Source organism: Chrysochloris asiatica, unplaced genomic scaffold (genome assembly GCF_000296735.1).
Source record: "Chrysochloris asiatica unplaced genomic scaffold, ChrAsi1.0 scaffold00129, whole genome shotgun sequence".
NCBI classification, from domain to species: domain Eukaryota; kingdom Metazoa; phylum Chordata; class Mammalia; order Afrosoricida; family Chrysochloridae; genus Chrysochloris; species Chrysochloris asiatica.
The window spans coordinates 1930340-1950305 of record NW_006408647.1 but is presented as its reverse complement, the minus strand read 5'-3'; the positions used below and the strand labels follow the sequence as shown (position 1 = coordinate 1950305).

Here is a 19966-nt window from a genome sequence, read left to right as displayed (position 1 = left end):
GACTGGCTTACAAGCTTTCAAGAGGGAGCCTAGTTCTAGAAGGGTTGGGGGAAGATAGAATCACCACGGAATTATTTCCAGTCTGTTGGGACCAGGCTGGTGGAAGGAAATGGGGATAAGACTCTTGTGGTACAATAGTGAATAATTGTCATCAGGACTGACTGTGAGGGTAGTAAATATAGAGGTAGATGTTTTTTGACAAAAGGAGGAGAGTGGTTGATTTTACGGCCCAGGAATGGAGATCATTGGTACCGTCAAGTAAGAAGAACGGAGAGTGGGACCTACCCCGAGAGGCAGTGAGGCCAGGGATGGAGACAGAGACGATGACATGGACAGATTGAGTGGCTGGGGACACTGGACTCAGGGTGGGAGAGGGGCTGTGCGCTGACGGCCCGAGGGCAGGCCTGTGTGGTGTATCCTTTAGTTGTTTGATGATACATGGAGGGGATTATAATTATTGCAATGAAACGAAATGCAATAGGATGAATGTAGGGCTGATGTTCTCTCATGTAAACCTCACAATAAAAACTTTAAAACAAAAATTGATGTTTCGCATTCAGCGGTGTTTGGTTAAAAAAAGAAAAATAGCTTCAGCTTGTGCTTTAATGGCAGAAAAAGTGATCCCCATCAATTATTGTGGGGAAAACAACAGTGTCTTGCAGTGGTTTTGTTCGTTCTCCAAAAATATTAAGTCATTTAGTTCTACAAACCATTCACTTGGCGAAGGGCAACGTCTTCATTTGAAAGGCATGGGAGCCAGTGCCTTGTGAGGTGGCATGGTTTCACCAGACTGGAAATGTGACTTGGAGTCCAGGACTATTGATTGGGATCACAGACAAAGGCCCTGTGTGCTCTCTGTGGACCTGGAGTCACCCCACAAGACTCTACACAAATGCTTCTTGTCTGGGGAATCTCCCAGGCCATCTGACACTAGCACCATTTGGTGCCAGCTTGGAATCAAATCTTTTGTGATGTGAATGGCACCACGGACCTGCTTCTTCCCCCTCACCCCAGGTTCATCCATACTTTTCATTAGTGCTCTCCACTGTGGTTGCACATTGAAATCACTTGGAGAGCTTGGGAAAGCTTGACTCTCAGGCCACACCTCTGACCAATTAAATCATAATATCTGAGGGTGGGACCCAAGTATCATTATGTTTTTTTTTAAAAGAAGCTTTTCTGTTTTTCTGATATGCAGGCAAAGTTAAAAACCAGACAACAATGTAGATGTAGACATCTTCCCAGAGAGTCTAACCTGAGTCAAGTTCCATCCGTTGTGTGCTTCAGTTCTTCCTTGTCCCAAGCCCTATTTATCCTATTGAAGTTAGAGAATGAGAGCAAAGGATGTCAGAGGGAGAGACACATAACTATTCTGGATGGGTCTCACTAACAGTCATATGCCAACAAGGAAACCAGGGTTGAGTCCTATAGGTTCAGATTCTCAAGATACCTGCAAGTAATGAGATTCAGGGAACAGTCTTAAACTGACTAGACTCACAGAAGCCTGATGTATAAATCAGTTGCTACTTATTACAAAAGGAACTGTTTATTATCAAGAGTTTATTGTTGTTGTTAAGTGCCATCGAGTCGATTCTGACCCACAGTGACCCTTTATAGGGTTTCCAAGGAGCAGCTGGTGAGTTTGAACCGCCGACTAGAACATTTATATTCTCCATATAGAGAACCTTCTTTCTGGTAAAACAAAAAACCTAAAAGTCCTTGGGGAAATACTGCCCTTTTGATCTCAAATTGTTGACCATCCTACAGTGTGCTTACCTCACTATTGTTGCTGTCTCCCCTATAGATCTATCTATTACTTGGCTGAAAATTATGATTTGTTGAATGTAAAACTGATGATCTGCTCTGTAATCCTTTACCCAAAGCACAATAAAAAGTTAAAAAAAAATGTAATTGATGTTTGAATTTAAAAAGAGGTTTTAAGGATTTAAGAGTCTTCTGGAGAGAAGGGAAGTAGGGCTTGAGTACCATACCATGAAACTGACCTTTAAGTGAATAAACTCACTGAAGAAATTTTCATGATGCAATGACAAGATGAAAGATGATGATCTTATTGCTAAGAAGCAATAAGATGGTGCAGGAGCTAAAAACACACACACACACACACAAACAAACAGCACAGCTAAGGTGATAGGGAGAGTGGGGAATAAGACGGTGTTGTTATTGTTAGCTGCAGTCCATTTGATTTCAACTCATGGAGACCTCATATGTGAATGATAGACATGTGCTTCATAGGAATTTCATGGCTGTGATTTTTGGAAACATACCACCAGTCCTGACTTTTGAGGTGCCACTGGGTAGGTTTGAACTGTCAATCTTTTGGCTCACTGTAAAGTGCTTAACTACTTGTGCCACCCAGGACAAAAAAAAAAAAAAAAAAAAGATAATGAACAATAAAGAGAACAAACTCCCTGCTATTCTCAGATCTGTGTTTCCCCTTTCCCGTGAATATAATACATCAGGCCATGATTGGGCTCCTTGTCATATGGCAGTAGTCTTTATAATCTGCTCAGCAGTCATTTCCCCTGTCATATTTGCCAACAGATATCCTGGCTTTGTTTGTAGCAGCAATGTGTGTTTTTCTGGAAATGAATTTGGGCTGTTCCAATTCAACCATTTCTATTATATTCCTTTATACCAGTTGCAGCTACAGATGGGCCAAGTAAGTCCATTCTGGACAATGAGATGCCAGAGAAGGCTTGCTGAGGCTTCTGGGCCATTATTTCTTCATTGCTGAAAGAAAAGAACTACCTAAGGAAAAAAATACACAAACAAAACTCTTTCATTCCCCACCCCCCGTTAATTTATCTTGAATGTAACTGTGAAAACTGGACTTGCAACAACAAGACTGAGAGCAAACAATAAAGACAATAGAATGGAAATGGAAAAAAATATATAAATGCTTAGTTCCTTGGTATTGAGCTATCAAATTTCATTGATAATTCCTTCTGTTATACAAGATAATTAGATGTCTTTATAGATGAAATTAAAGATCTATAGTCTTTGCAGACTATGGTTTTCTATTATTCAAAACTAAAAGTATCTCCGACTTATAAATTCTGAAATAAATTATTACTCAAAGGGCACCTAAAATTTTCATATCCTCTACTCATGGTGGACTACCCCTGATGATTTTACACATGGAGAAATGTCTAAAGCTTGAGTAAAGTAACCAAGTTAAGAACCTTGCAATGCATACACATAAAGATCTCAGACCAAATTACAAAAGATAACAGATGTACCAAAAATGAACCATTCACCAGAAAACTCTTGAAAGCAAAATATGAAAGGGAAGTATCTAAAATGCAGGAGTGAAATATTCAGTCATTCACTAAATTGGCCTCTAATGATAAGAGTAGAAATAAATGAAGCAAAGAATTTGTAAGATAGGAGGAAGTTACTAGTGTTGTTATACTATTACATTCAAGTTGGCTCTGACTCATAACAATCTTACACATAAGATAATGAAACACTGTGTGGTCCTATGCTATTTTCCTGATCTTTTATAAGTAGGAACCCATTGTTGCAGCTGTCAACCCATCCCATTAAAGGTTTCCGTCATTTTCACTGACCTTCTACTTGATGATAGAAGAACAAACATAATGTCTTTTTCTAATAATTGGTCTTTCCTGATGACATTCCAAAATAAGCAAGCTGAAATTTCACTATCCTCGGTTCTAAAGGGCATTATAGTTATATTGCTTCTAAGATTGATTTTTCTTCTTCTGGAAATCCATGTTATATTCAATATTCCTTGCCAATATCACATTTCAAGTACATCAATAATTTTCCTGTCTTCCCTTTTCATTATCCAACTTCTGCATGCATATAAGGTGATTGAAAATGGTGTTTGCTTTTTAAATTTTGATAGAGATCTTTTGCAGCAGATTTCCCCAGTGCAATATGTTGTTTGAAACTGCAGTTGTTGCTTCCACAGATGTTGTTTGTTGATTCCAGTAGAATAAAATCCTTGACAACTTTAAATGTTCACATTTTAAAGTTTTCTTAAATTTTAACCTAGTAAATATTTGTTGAAAAGTAAACATTTATTGAGTCAACAAGTATTTGTGAAATGAGTGAATTTATTCAAATATCAAATGAGTGAATTATTCACATATTAATGAATGAATATAAACTCAGAGACACGTTTGTGGAGTAGATAAAGTGAACTTCTTTTACCTCCTTAAACCGCAAACCCACTGGCATTGAGTCAATGCTGACTCACAGTTACTGTGAAGGACAAGAGTAGAACAGCTCCCTCGGTTTTCTGAGAGACTAAGTCATTACAGAAGCAGACTCATCTTTCTCCCAGAGAGCAGCTGATGGATTTTAACTGTTCAACTCTTAATCCATTGTGCTGCCAGGTCTCCCCTGATTCTACCCAGGATGATCCACATCAATAGCATGATTTGTGCTTGTGAGCTGTGACTACCTGGTGCCCAGGGGAGGAAATCACAAGCACCAGTGTGTGCATCCCATGAAATTCTGCAGGTGAACTCTCAAGTCAGCCTAGAATCAACCTGGATAAGTAACAGAGAAGAAATAATCCTATTGCTTTATTTATTTTCTTTTTTATTACATCATGTTTGGTCAACTTAGAGATTTATTTCCCTCATTATCGTCTTTGAAAATCCTTTTGCTCCCTCTTTTCCTCGCTTCTTCCTTCTCTTGTCTCTTTTCCTACTTCTCTTCTTCATTCTTCCTACAGTATGTTTCCCGTATTGTACCAGTCATTGGACAAATTTATCATTATCAACCAACAAACATTAGCTTTACTATGGCAGATATTTGCTGTTTTGAAATTATTCCTGGTTTCAATGGGCAATTAAGCTGTTAGCTGCTTGATAACAGTGAATCTGTGGCAGCCTAAAACGATATTGGCTCAGATCTTACCTGTCCTTAATGTAATACAATCAGTTTCTAGACTCTGCTTCCTCCTTTGTGAATCTACATTGCCATGTTAGATGGTCTGTGAGTTTTCAGAACCAGTCACATTAATTGGGATTAGTTAATAGAAGGAAAGGTTAGTCAGATAGTCACACTCTAGTGTTAATTATTAACAATTGAATTTATTAATGCCTGGAGCTGATCTTAGTTTTCAGGCTATACACATAAAAGGACCCGTAGATATATAATAATTTAGATTACTGAAATCTAACAAAAAAAGATTTAAACTGAAGTTCCAAGTGGAAAGGAGGGATGCATGCTGGGTATTCAATGTTATATTGGAGCTCTTGCTATGGGTAAGAGTTAGTAAAATGTTTATTCAAGAACAGGTATGCTTTATAAATCCTCAGAGACTTTCTTTCTAGTTGGGGTGAAAGATGAAACTATGCATTGGTAAAAGCTATGGGAAGCAGTATCTAAAATGTGCAGTGAATTCACTCCACTAACTTGGACCTAATAAGTAGAAATTGACCAGAGGTAGCCTTCTCAAATGACTTATCTTTACTATGTTGCTATTGTTGTTGTTAAGTGTCATCGAGTTGGTTCTGATTTATAGCAACCCTGTATAGGGTTTCCAAGGAACGGCTGGTGAGTTTGAACCACCTACCTTGTGGTTCAAACTGACCTTGCAGTTAGTGCTTTATCCCACAGCACCACACCAGAACTCTTATCTCTACTATATATTCGTTCAACATAAAAATGCAGAAATCATCGGACAATCTCTTTGATATCCTCTGCGAGTAAAGTTTTACTAAAGGTCATGCAGATATGACTGCAAGCATACATTGACAGAGAACTTCCAGAGGTACAAGCCAAATTCAGAAGAGGCTGTGGAATGAGGTATATCATTGCTCATGTCTTATGGATTCTGGCTAAAAGCAGAGAATATCCGAAGGATGCTTACCCGTGCTTTATTGACTATACAAAGCTTTCGATTGTGTGGATCCTGACAAGTTGTGGACAATATTGAGAAGTATGAGTGTTCCTGAGCACTTAATTGTGCTCATGAAGAATCTGTATCTGGACCAAGAGGCAGTTGTTCAAATAGAACGTGGGAACACTGAATGATTAAAATTAAGAAAGGTGTGCGACAGGGTTGTATTCTTTCACCATACTTATTCAGCCTGTATGCTGAGCAAATAAGCCAAGAAGCTGGGTTGTATTCAGAAAAACATGGCATCAGGATTGGAAGAAGATTCATTAACAACCTGTGATATGCAGATGATACAACGGTGCCCGCTGAAAGTGAAGAGGACTTAAAATATTTACTGATGAAGATCAAAGAGCACAGCCTTTGGTATGGATTACATCTCAATGTAAAGAAAACAGAAATCCTCACCACTGGACCAATAAACAACATTCTTATCAAAAGAGAAAAAGATTGAAGTTGTCAAGGACTTCATTCTTCTTGGATCAACTATCAACACTCACGGAAGCAGCAGTCAAGAAATCAAATGATGTATTGCATTAGGCAAATCTGCTCCACAAGACTTTTTAAAGTTTGGAAGAGCAAAGAAGTCAGCTTGAGGACTAAGGTGCACCTGACCCAAACCATGGTAATTTCAATAACCTCAGATGCATGCAAAAGCTGGACAGTGAATAAGGAAGACTGTAGAAGAATTAATGCTTTTGAATTATGGTGATGGAGAATATTGAAAGTGACATGGGTTGTCAAAAGAACCAACAGATCTGTGTTGGAAGAAGCATAGCCAGAGTGCTCCTTGGAGGCCAGGATGGCCAAACTTGGGACATATTATCAGGAAGGACCCGTACTGGAGAAGGATATCATGTTTGGTAAGGTGGAGGGTCAGAGAAAAAGAGGAAGACCTATAGCGAGATGGATTGACAAAGTGGCAGCATCAATGGGCTCAAGCATGGCAACAATTGTGAGGTTGGCCCAGGATCGGGCAGTGTTTCATTCTGTTATGCATAGGTTCTCTATGAATCGGCACCTAACTCAATGGCACCTAACAACAATAACAAAGCTTATCTAGTACAAACTATTTAATCTAAGTGGGTGCCTGTGATGGTTTATTCGATCTCTGCAGTGGCTGCCTAGATCATCACTGTGGCTAATAGAATCATTAGATAAAGAAAAATCTTTCAAGGTCCAGAGCCTCCTACTAGAAACTTGACCGTTCATTGTCAATAAGAGGAAGAGAGCAAGTACCACTGCAATGAGCAAAGTTTTATTGAGTTATGAAAGCACAGGCTCTTTATATTTATTAATCCCTGATAGGTTGGTTCTAAGTGTGTTGCACATGCTGGCTTAACTAACCCCATTCATCTGGTTTTGTATTTTACTTAAATTTCATTTTTAAAATAAACAAAACAAACAGGTTTCATAGAGTCAATCTCAATTCATGGATAACAGTGGCTGTTTTTTTGTGTTTTGTTTTGTTTTGTTGAAAGTACACAGAGAGCCATGACTTTCTTTCAAGAGCTCATTAAGTAAGTCAACCTATATTACATTGTTGGCCCTTAAGTTGGTCCTAGTCTTTGAGAAACCCCAAGCACACAGAACAGAAAACTTCCCAGTCCTCTTATTTTCACAATTAATTGCAAATCAAACCATTGTGATCCATGGAGTTTTCATAGGCTAATTTTTTTAAAAAGTAGATTTCCTACTTCAGCTTAATGTGGAAGTTCTATTGAAACCTGTTTAACATCATAGCAACATATTAAGCCTCTCTTGACAGACTGCCAATGACTAAGTATGAGGTGTATTGGTTGGGAATTAAACCCCAGTGTTCAACATAGAAGGCATGAATTTTATCATTGTCTTCTATATGAAAGGAAGTCAAAAAGTATTGCTACTTCATGCATTATCTGTTCCAAACAAAATGTTGAACAATGTCTCTGCAATTAGTGGATAGCTGCAAAATTCTCTCAGGCATGCATTTGTCTTGGTCTCATTACCAAAAACCAAATGCACTCAAACTATGACTGGAGAAGTAGTGCCTCTTCAATATAGAATTGACATTTATGATGTGGATGGAGTAAGCTTTGGAGACCTTAATTTGTTGATGGGAAACAATTCAAAATGAGAAGAAACAGCTGCTAACATCCATTAATAAATAATGTGTAATGTCTGAAGTAGGAATCTAAGAAGTTTGGAAGTCATTAAAAATGAAATGTAATGCATAACAATTAATATCCTAGGTATTAGTGAGCTGAAATGGACTAGTATTGGCTATTTTGAATTGGAAAATCATATGGCTTACTATTCAGGGAATGACAAACTGAAGAAGAATGGCATCCCATTCATATTCCAAAAGAGCATTTCAAGAAGTTCTTGAAGTACAATGCTGTCTGTAATAGGTTAGTGTCCAGTCTCATAAAAGAAAGAAGATTGTTACTCAAATTTACAAACAAATCACTAAAGCCATTGATGATGAAACAGAAGAATTCTACCAAGTTCTTCAGTCTGAAATTGATCAAATATGCAATCAAGATGCATTGATACTTATTGATGATTGGAATGCCAAAGTTGAAAACAAAGAGGAATGATCAAGAGCTAGAAAATATGGTCTAGATGATAGAAATTATTTTGGAGATCACTTGATAGAATTTTGAAAGACCAATGACTTGTATTGCACATGCCTTTTTTTCAAAAACATAAACAGTGACTTATACATGTGGACCTCACCGGATGGAATACACTGGAATTAAATTGACTACATCTTTGGGAAGAGACAGTGGAGAAGCTCAAAGGTGGTGGGGTGGTGGTTGTGTGCTGTGGAGTTGATTCTAACTCACAGGAACCCGCTATAGGCTGAAATCTTCACTATTGCACAAAGCTTCATCTTTCTCCCATGTAGTGATTGGTTGATTAGAATACTGACTTTCACTACCAGGTGTCCTTGGTGAAGCTCAATAACATCAACTTAAACAAGGCCAGGGCCAATTATGGAACATACCATCATTTCCTCATATGCAAATTCAGGTTAAACAGATTAAGATTAAAGGAAGTTCTTGAGAGCAAAAAATATGACCTTGAGTGTGTTCTACCTGAATTTAGAGGGCATCTCAAAAGTAGATTTGATGATTAGACATAAATGACCAAAAACCAGAGGAGTTGTGGGATTATATTAAAAGCATCATACATAAAGAAAGCAAAAGATCATTAAAAAGACAAGAAAGAAAGAAAGAAAAGACCAAAATGGAGGTCAGAGGAGACTCTGAATGACAAAGTAAAAGAGCTGAACAAAAAATTTCAAAGAGCAGTTTGAAAACACACAGTCAAGTATTATAATGAAATGTGCAAAGACCTGGAGTTAGAAAAACAAAAAGGAAGATAATTTAAAAATGGTTGCAGCCATACATCGACAGGGAACTGTCAAAAATTCAAGACAGATTCAGAAGAGTTTGTGGAATGTGGGATATCATTGCTAACATGAGATGGATATTGGCTGAAAGCAGGGGATACTTCATTGACTATGTAAAGGCATTCAACTGTGTGCTATATATAATACTGTGAAGATATGGAAATTCTAGAACACTTAATTGTGTTCATAAGGAATCTGTACATAGATCAAGAGACACTTGCTAGAACAGAACAAGCAATATTGAATGGTTCAAAATCAGGAAAGGTGTGTGTAAGAGTTGTATCCTTTCACCATACTTATTCAATCTGTATGCTGAACAAATAATAGAGATGCTGGGTTATATAAAGAAGTACATGGTATAAGAACTAGACGGAGGCTCATTAACAATCTGTGATATGCAAATGACACAACCTTGTTTGCTGGAAGTGAAGAGGACTTAAAAATACTTACTGATGAAAATCCAAGAATACAGCCTTCAGTATGGCTTGCACCTCAGTGTAAAGTAAACAAAAATCCTCACAACTGGACCAATAAATAGCATCATGATAAGCAGAGAAAAAAATGAAATTGTCACAGATTTCATTTTACTTTGATGCATAATCAGTATTCATGGTATCTGCTGGAAAAATCTGTTTAGTTAAAAAACAAAGATGTCAATTTGAAAACTAAAATGTCCCTGACTGAAGCTATGGTATTTTCAATCGCTTCATATACATTTGAAAGTAGGACAATAAATAAGAAAAACAATAGGAGAACCATGTATTTGAATTATAGTGTTGGTTAAGAATGTTGAAATTACCACAGAGTACCAGAAGAGCAAACAAATCTGTCTTGGACAAAGTCAGTCAGAATATTTCGTAGAAGCAAGGATGGCAAAGTATTTTCTCTTGTACTTTGGACATGTAATCAGCTGGAGAAGGACATCATACTTGGTAAAATGGAGTGCTAGAGAAAAAGAGGAAGACACCCGATGAGATGGCTTGACACAGTGACAGCAACAATTGGCTCAAGCATAACAATTGTGGAGATGGCACAGGACTGGGCAGTGTTTCCTTCTATTATACAATGGGTTGCAATGAATCAGAACTGACTTGAGGGCACCTAACAACAATAAATTTTCTAATGCCACTGTAACAGCAATACCATGAGCAGATATCTTTAACAAACAAATTTATTCTCTCACAGTTTAGGAGATATTCAGAATGCTGGCTTAAGAGGAAGCCATTCTGTTTCTTTGTCAACTCTAGGAAGAGGTCCTTGTCTCCTTTCAGCATTTGTAAGCCCAGCATTCCTTGGAGATATCCATGCATCTTGGCATCAATCTTCACCTGTATCTAGGAGCTTCACAGAGCAGGGAGCCTGGGATCAAAGGACAAGCCCTCCTTCTGGTTCTTATTCCTTGGTGGTCATAGTTCCTCTGATCTCTGCTCACTTTTCCCCCTTTTTATCTCTTATAATTAAATGCTGTTGCAGCCCACATCCCAAGAAAACTGTCCTTACATTAAATTAAGACTGTGATGGAATTAAGGGTGTTGTATCCCTCCCTTAATCATTTCACTGGTTTATCACGTCAGATCAAATCAAGGCAGACCATCACATAGCTGCCACATTACATAATTCCATTACTACTACATTACATCATTACCTAACTGCCAAAGCACTGAAACCATGGTCCATCCATGCCAAGACATATTTTGGGAAGACACAATTCAGTCTATGACAAAAGGTTTCTATGATTTTGTGGCAATAGTTCTTGATTTATACTCATATCACCAATCATAGTAACCCTACAGGACAGGGTGGAACTGCCCAATAGAGTTGCCAAGGCTATAAGTATTTATGGAAACAAGCTGCATCATCTTTTTCCAAAAGAGCAGCTGGGGGTTCGAATTCTGTTTCATGGTTGTTTGTAATTTGAAACAGTATGAACAAACATTTCTCAGTGTATGTTCTTTATAACACATGTCCATCAAAAAGGTACCCTTTGGTTAGCAGCCAAATGCTTAATTACTATGTAACTATGTTGTTTTTATTGCTTTCTTGACTGCTGTTTCCAAGAGTGTTAATAGTTGATCCTAGGAGAATGAAGTCCTTGATAAGTTCAATCTTTTCTCCATTGATAAGAATGTTGTTTATTGGTCCAGTGGTGACGATTTTGTTTTCTTTACATTGAGATGCAATCCATACCAAAGGCTGTACTCTTTTGAACTTCATCAGTAAATTTTTTAAGTCCTCTTCACTTTCAGCAAGCAGGGTTGTATTATCTGCATATCGCAGGTTGTTAGTGACTCTTCCTCCAATCCTGATATCACGTTTCTCCTATATAATCCAGCTTCTGGGATTGTTTGCTCAGCATACAGGTTGAATAAGTATGGTGAAAGAACACAACCCTATCACAGACCTTTCTTAATTTTAAACCATTCAGTGTTCCCATGTTCTGTTCTAACAATTGCCAGTTGGTCCATCTACAGATTCCTCATGAGCACAATTAAGTGTTCTGGAATACTCATACTTCTCAGTGTTGTCCGTAGCTTGTCATGATCCACACAATCGAAAGTCTTTGTGTAGTCAATAAAGCACAGGTAAACATCTTTCTGGTATTCTCTGCTTTCATCCAAGATCCTTCAGCAATGATATCTCTCATTCCACGTCCTCTTCTGAATCCAGCTTGAGCCTCTGGAAGTTCTCTGTCAATGTATGATTGCAGCCATGTCTGTATTACCTTTAGCAAAACATTACTCAAAGGAGATATCAAAGATATTGTCTGATGGTTTCCGCATTCTGTTGGGTCACCTTTCTCTGGAATGGGCACAAATACAGATCTCTTCTGATCAGTTGGCCAGTTAGTTGTTTTCCAAATTTTTTGGCATAGATGAGTGAGTGCCTCTTGTGCCGCCTCACTTTCTTGAAAGATTTCAATTTTTATTCCATCAATTCCTGATGCCTTGTTCTTTGCCAGTTGCTTCAATGCACCTTGGACTTCCTCTTTCAGTATCATTGGCTCTTGATCACATGGTGCCTCTTGAAATGGTTGAACATAAACCATTTCCTTTTGGTACAGTGACTATGTGTATTCCTTCCATCTTCTTTTCATGCTTTCTGCATCATTCAATAATTTTCCCAGAGAATCTTTCAATAACTAAATTCGAGGCTTGAATTTTTTCTTCAGTTCCCCCAGCTTGAGAAATGCTGAGCGTGCTCTTCCTTTTTGGTTTTTCTGATTCCAGATCTTTGCACATTTTGTTGGCTTTATATTTGTACAATATTTGGCTTTATCTTCTTGAGCTGATCTTCGGAAATTTCTGTTTAGCTCTTGGACCTCTTCATTTCTTCCATTTGCTTTAGCATCTCTACTCTGGAGAGCAAGTTTCAGAGTCTCTTCTGACATCCATTTTGACCTTTTCCTTCTTTCTTGTCTTCTCAATGATTTTTTTTTTTTTTTTTTTTGCTTTCTTCATGCATGATGTTCTTGATGCCATCCCAGAGTAGCATAGTCCTATAAGCCCAAGAACTGAGAAAAGCAATGTGCCTGCGGACAGAATGCTGGCTTGTATAATGCACCCTTTGGACATATAAAAGAATATATATTTTCAATGTGGTATGTGTATACCAAGAAAAAAGGTAATAAAGATAAATATTATTTACTGAAGGTACATGGAGAGATTTTTAATCATTGTAATAATTTACTGAATGTAAAAGTGATGATCTTCCCTGTAACCATCACTCGCTGAATTCACAATAAAAGCTGTAAAGAAAATAAAAAGTTACCTGTTATGGATTGGACTGTGTCCCTGGACATGTGTTATAAATCCATATACCTATGATTATAATCTCATATTGGGAATAGGTTTTTTTGGTGTTGTTATATTAAAAGGCCATTATCTCTTTAGGGTGTGTTTAAGCCAATCAATAACTTTTTAGACAGGAAAAAAGTAGATTAGGGAAAGCAAACAAGCAGAGATAAAGAGAGAAGATAAATTTTAGGACCACTTAGATATGCAGTAAATGTTTATGGAGTTGGGAAATTATCAAAGGATACCCAGTAACCATATGTCACTTCATTCATTAATCAGGTAAAGAGAGAAGGACAACATGATGAAATTAGTCAAAATACAGAAAAGCTGGAAAGGATAAACAGAGAAAAGAGGGAGAGAGAAAGAAAAGGGTGAAAGGGAGAAATGAAAAGGAAGTGGCCATATGGAAATTATAGGGATGAAGACCACAGCCAACAGAGAAAGTATTCCCACTGAACCAGCACTCTGAATTTGAACACCTAACCTCCTAACACCTAAGGAGCTCTGGTAGCGTAGTGGTTACGAATCGGGCTGTGAACCTTAAGGTCAGCGGTTCGAAACTACCAGCCGCTCCGCGGGAGAAAGATGAGGCTTTCTACTCCCGTAAAGATTTACACCCTCGGAAACCCTGTACAGGGTCGCTATGGGTCGGAACCGACTCGACGGCACTTAACAACAACAACAACAACCTCCTAAACTGTGAGAAAATAAATTTGTTTGTTAAATCCATGGACTTGATATATTTTGGTTATTGTCATTGTCGTTGTTGTTACATACCATGGAGTCAATTCTGACTCATAGCAAACCCGTGTAGGGTTTCCAAGGCTCTAAATCTTTGAGGGAGCAGAAAGCCTCATTTTTCTCCTTCAGAGTGGTTGCTGGTCTTGAATCACAAGCATTTGAATTAAAAGCATTGTGATTCTCTGTCCAATGTTTACGGTATGGAGCCACCGCAAAGCACTAGGTAAATAAGATAGCACCTCGCTAAAAAAAAAAAAAAAAGATCTGTTGTTAACTAAATGAGGAAAAAATGACTTGATAGTATAACCTCTCTGGGAAATTCACAATGGGTGTTACCAAATGGAAGCGCTGAATGATTGAAAGGTAGTGAGCCAACATATTTAACTTTAAAAACCTACATTGTCTGCTCTGTAAGTGTATCTATTCATATCCATGGATTGCACTTTGGGAAAGATTGATTATGTTTTTTTATAATGGTTACGAGTCGGGCTGCCAACCTCAAGGTCAGCAGTTCGAAACTACCAGCTGTTGCGCAGGCTAAAGATGATGTTTTCTGCTCCCATAAAGATTTATAGCCTAGGAAACCCTGTGCAGGGTCACTATGAGTCGGAACTAATTTCACGGTTAACAACAACAACAACCCTTGAAAGATCTCTGGTAGCGTAGTGATTACAATCGGGCTGAGAACTGCAAGGTCAGCAGTTCGAAACTACCAGCTGTTCCATGGGAGAAAGATGACGCTTTCTGCTCCCGTAAAGATGTATAGTCTCGGAAACGCTGTACAGAGTTGCTGGGAGTCAGAACCGACTCCACAGCACATGACCACCAACCACCAACAACCCTTAAATATTTCTCCTCTTCAGAGAATGAAAGCAGTGGACTGTAATAGTTAGATATATGTACTTTAGACTCAAACAGCCTGGGTACAAATCCCAAGTCTGCTATTTTACAGCTGTATGACTTTGAGTAAATGATTTAACCTCTCTAAACCTCAGTTTCTGCATCTCTAAAATGGATATCACCATGGTAACCAATCTCCACGGTTTGTGCAGAAAACGTAAATGATTGTTTCTATAAATCCCTTAGCACAGTACCTGACATAGAAAAAAAAAAAAAAAACCTAAAAAAATTTTTTATAATTATTATAGTATTGTTACAATTAAAATGGCTTGTGGGTCTACATTAAGTGGCTGATGAACATGGAGGTCATTATTGTGATTTCCCTTCTGAAGGTGTCATTTGGAAGCAGTACATTTGCACTGATAATGACTCTCTCAATAGGCCGAATTTCACACCAAGAAACTGCTCCGTATCTGGCCTAGCATATGAAATCCAAACTCCCTTGGAAACAAACTGCAGAAACAGAGCGCCTTCCTTTTCATTTCCTCCTTTCAACCTTTTCCTTTCTCTCTTCCTCTCTTCTCTGTTTATGCTTTCTAGCTTTTCTAGTGCTTTGACTAATTTCATCATGTTTTCCCTCTCTCCTTATCTGATTAATGAATGAAGTGACTTATGGTTACCTGGGTATGCTTTACTAACTTCCCAATTCAAAGAACATTTACGACTCCTAGCACCCATTTATGACTCCTAGCACCCATTTCCAGGATACGACTTTGCCAAAGGGCTTAATCTGAATGTTTACATGAGGAGACAGTATGAAAATAAGTGGCTTCTTTGGCATGTCACCTGGTAAAAAGGCTGAAATTAAAGAAGACTGTTGGTTAAGAGAGAATGCAAGCACAACAGGACTAAGTCATAGACCTAGAAGCAAAGGTTGAGTTTTTCTGGTGTTAAGCACACCTCTTTCCTAAACGCTGTCTTCCTGAAAGCTGCTGACAGAGCTTTGGCAACAGATCATCTAGTTAGCTGATAGACCAAGCCCTGTTTTATATTTAACTCACTATAGTGCAGGAGGAGTAAGGGTGGGGAAGTGTTGCTTATAAGGGGAACTGTAACAATATCTCGTCAGTCCTCTTCCTCCGGCTCAGCTCTTCTTTCAGACTCGGTTCCCCACGCCCCTTGTTCTCACATTCATCCTTGCTTGAGTGTGGGAATGTGAAAGGAGAAGAAAAGACCAGAGAGCGGTGTGGGAAAAAACGAAAACAGACTGCCAGACCAGGGAATTCTTTCCATAAAGGAAGTCAACTGACCTTATTTAGTTAAATTTAACATCCTTGAAAGTGTAACGTTAGACTGGTCAAACAAAAATGAACTTTGCGGAGGGCGAAGACTCTAAAAGATATTGCATTAAAACCAAACATGTGATTATTATCTGTGCCGTCGTTGTGGGAGTAGGATTAATAGTGGGACTTTCCGTGGGTCTGACAAGATCGTGTGACTGCAGTGGAGATTCCGGCCAGAGCTCGACTCCGTCTCCTTCCACTGAGACACCTCCACAGGACCAGGGAGTCTGTCCTGCCAGTGACGACGAGAGTGGACAGTGGAAAAACTTCCGATTGCCGGACTTCATCAACCCTGTGCACTACGATCTGCAGGTGAAACCCCTGTTAGAGGAGGACACTTACACTGGAAGGGTGACCATCTCCATCAACGTGAGCGCGCCCACCCGGCATCTATGGCTGCACCTCCGGGAGACAAGAATCACCCAGCTCCCAATGCTGAAGAAGCCCAACGGGGAGCAGGTACAAGTCAGGAGGTGTTTTGAGTACAAAAAGCAGGAATACGTAGTGGTGGAGGCAGAAGAAGAGCTTCTACCCAGCACTGGCAATAGTACCTACCTCTTGACCCTGGAGTTCGCGGGATGGCTGAACGGCTCCCTAGTGGGGTTTTATAGAACAACATACGTGGAGAAAGGAGCAATCAAGTAAATATTAATTTTGTCTTTATTTCTCCTAAACTCACTTAAATCTGCTCGCCATTTCTTTCCCTTTCCTATTCACACTCCAACTTTTAATTAATTTGTTGACTTTCCTTTTCACTTGCCAATTTTAATTAGTTTGTTGGCCTAATCTTTCTCTATTTTGGTTTCAAATTTACCTATTCGTCTGGGAAGTAAAAAAAAATCTTGCACCATTGTGTTTTCAAACCCACCATAAAGTTTGAGAGCAGTGAATGATCTGCACTGAACCAAAACTTGGTGCTAATTCTTTTATTCCAATTAGAGAAATAATTATTGCATACCATTCTTAATATTTGCGTATGCTGCTTAATGTTTTAAAAATACATGTGCCATCAATTTCACTAATAATATTCCTAGGATATATGGTAAAGATTTGAAATTGGACTTTATGCCAATGATTTATTTTGTCAGTTTTATTGCAGAAGAGATACATTGAATAAATTGCACAAAACCCAAGGTATTTTTATACATCTTCATCCAAGGAGGAAAGCAGAACTGTGCTTTAGTTCTCTTAAACAGCCAGCAACTTACTTTACACATAGGATTTCAATAAATACTCATTGAATCCACAAGTCAGGAGTGGCAGCACCATGGATAAATCTCTTGACATGTTGCCCATCATGCGATGTAATTTTAAGCCCTTTTGCAATATGGAAGATATTTTAAATAATGAAGTACATACAAATGTTTCCTGACCACACGAGATTGAGAGGTGTGAGTATATACATATATATAGTTATAAAGACATAAACTTGCACTGAACTCAAAAAGCCATCACACTCTGGGCATGGACCTTTGCATCAGGGAAGAGTGCTACACCTGAGCTGTGACTGATCTTAACTGCATCAACCTTTGCCCACTAGATTCTGAACAACTAATGATTGAGGAAACTGGTGCTAGAGTTCAGAAATATGAGCCTGGGACAAGTCCACCGAATATCCCTTTTATATCCCTATGTGGTGCTGTGGGGTAATGCACGGTACTGCAAGGTTGGTTTGAACCTCACGTTTGGTGGTTCAAATTCACCAGCCGCTCTTGGGAAATCCTATATAGGGTGTCTATGAGTCAGAAACAACACAAAGATAATGTATTGTTTTAGGGGGTATGCTGATATGTCTGATTAGTGTTGGGCTGTAAACCACAAGGTTGGCCGTTTGAGCCCATCAGCCACTCTCCAGGAGAAAAATTAGGCTTTCTGATACTGCAAAGATTTACATCACAGGGAATCCTATACATGGTCACTATGAGTTGAAACTGACTCCACAGTATTTATGAACAACAACAATGTTGTTAAACATAAAATTAACTTGTTGGTCAAATTTTTTCCTGTTAATTGTCAGAGAATTCTGAATTATGAGAAATGATTAAATACTCCTGTATTACTGTGTATACTAATTAATTGAGTAGCAATGATAATTGAAGAAGATATTTGGAGGGATGGTGCTGACATAGACACTTTATCTTAGTATCACTAGCAATAAAATAATCCTCTCTAATGCTTGGGTGTATTTTTTCTGTTTATAAAAAATTATACATAAAGCATAAAAATTATTTAAAAAAAGAAAACCAAAAGAACCTATAAATTTCACCACCCAGTGGCATTATTAACATATTGATATATAGGCAACCAATTAGTAATTGCATTATATCAATATAGCTTTATGTATGCTTTTTTTTAAATTGCCTGAATGGTATAAATGATCCAGTGACTGGTCCCTCCTGACATTATGTCCAAACTATGAGAGACAAAGCTTGGCCATCCTGGCCTCCAAGGAGCACTCTGACTGTACTTCTTCCAACACAGATCTGTTTGTTCTTTTGGCAGCCCATGGCACTTTCAATATTCTCCTCCAACTCCAATACATCAGTTCTTGTACAGTCTTCCTTATTCACTGTGCAGCTTTCGCATGCATATGAGGTTATTGAAAATACCATGGCCATGGCTTGGGTCAGGTGCACCTTAGTCCTCAAGTTGATATCTTTGCTCTTTAACAATTTAAAAAAAGATGTTGTGCAGCAGATTTGCCTAATGCAATACGTCATCTGATTTCTTGACTGCTGCTTCCATGAGTGTTAATGGTTGATCCAAGAAGAATGAAGTCCTTGACAACTTCAATCTTTTCTCTGTTGATCAGAATATTGTTTGTTGGTCCAGTGGTGAGGATTTTTGTTTTCTTTATATTGAGATGCAATCTGTACTGAAGACTGTGCTCTTTGGTCTTCATCCATAAATATTTTAAGTCCTCTTCACTTTCAGCAAGCAAGGTTGTATCATCTGCATATAGCAATCTTGATGCCACATTTTTCTTCATATAACCCAGCTTATTAGATTATTTGCTCAACATACAAGTTGAATAAATATGGTGAAAGAATATAACCCTGTTGAATCATTCAGTATTTCCATGTTCTTTATGAACAACCTCCTCTTGGTCCAGGTACAGATTCCTCATGAGCACAATTAAGAGTTCCAGTATATTCTTACTTCTCAATATTGTCTATGGCTTCTCATGATCAACACAATCTAAAGCCTTCATGTAGTCAATGAAGCATAGGTAAACATGTTTCTGTTATTTCTAATTTTAGCCAAGATCCATAGGACATCAGCAATGATAATGCTTTTTCCACGTCCTCTTCTGAATCCTGCTTGAGCTTCTGGAAGTTCTCTGTCAATATATGGTTGCAGCCATTTCTGTATTACCTTTAGTAAAACTTTACTCGCATGGGATATTAAAGAGATTGTCCGATGATTTCCGCATTCTATTGGGTCACTGCTCTTTGGAATGTGCACAAATATGGATCTGTTTTGATCAGTAGGCCAGTTTGTTGTCTTCCAAATTTCTTGGCATAGATGAGTGAGTGCCTCTAGTGCCGCCTCAGTTTCTTGAATATATGCATATGAGTATGTGTATTATATATACATGTATATGTATTGTTTTTGTTAAGTGCTTTTGAGTTGTTTCTGACCCAGAGTGACCCTATATAGCGTTTCTAAGGAATGGCTGGTGAGCTTGAACTGCCAACTTTGCAGTCCAGCACATTAACCCACAGCACCACACCAGGACTGTATATTGTTGTTATGTGCCATGGATTTGGTTCCGGCTCATAGTGCCCCTGTATAGAGTTTCCGAGGCTATAAATCTTTATGGGAGCAGAAAGCCTTATCTTTCTCCCATGGAACAGCTGGTAGTTTTGAACTGCTAACTGTGAGATTAGCAGTCTGATTCGTAACCACTAAGCTACTAGAGTGATCTCTCTCTCTGTCTCTCTCTCTGTCTCTC

The 19966-nt window shown here is 38.4% G+C and overlaps 1 protein-coding gene across 1 annotated transcript in view; it reads left to right on the top strand.

The window, feature by feature from the left end:
* Positions 1–16035: 16035 nt before the first annotated feature.
* ENPEP (glutamyl aminopeptidase (aminopeptidase A)) overlaps positions 16036–19966 on the top strand; it is a 148434-nt gene continuing 144503 nt past the window's right edge. Inside the window, exon 1 of the mRNA XM_006869336.1 lies at positions 16036–16652. Coding sequence (XP_006869398.1) covers positions 16036–16652 — 617 coding nt within the window. The remainder of the gene's footprint in view (positions 16653–19966) is intronic.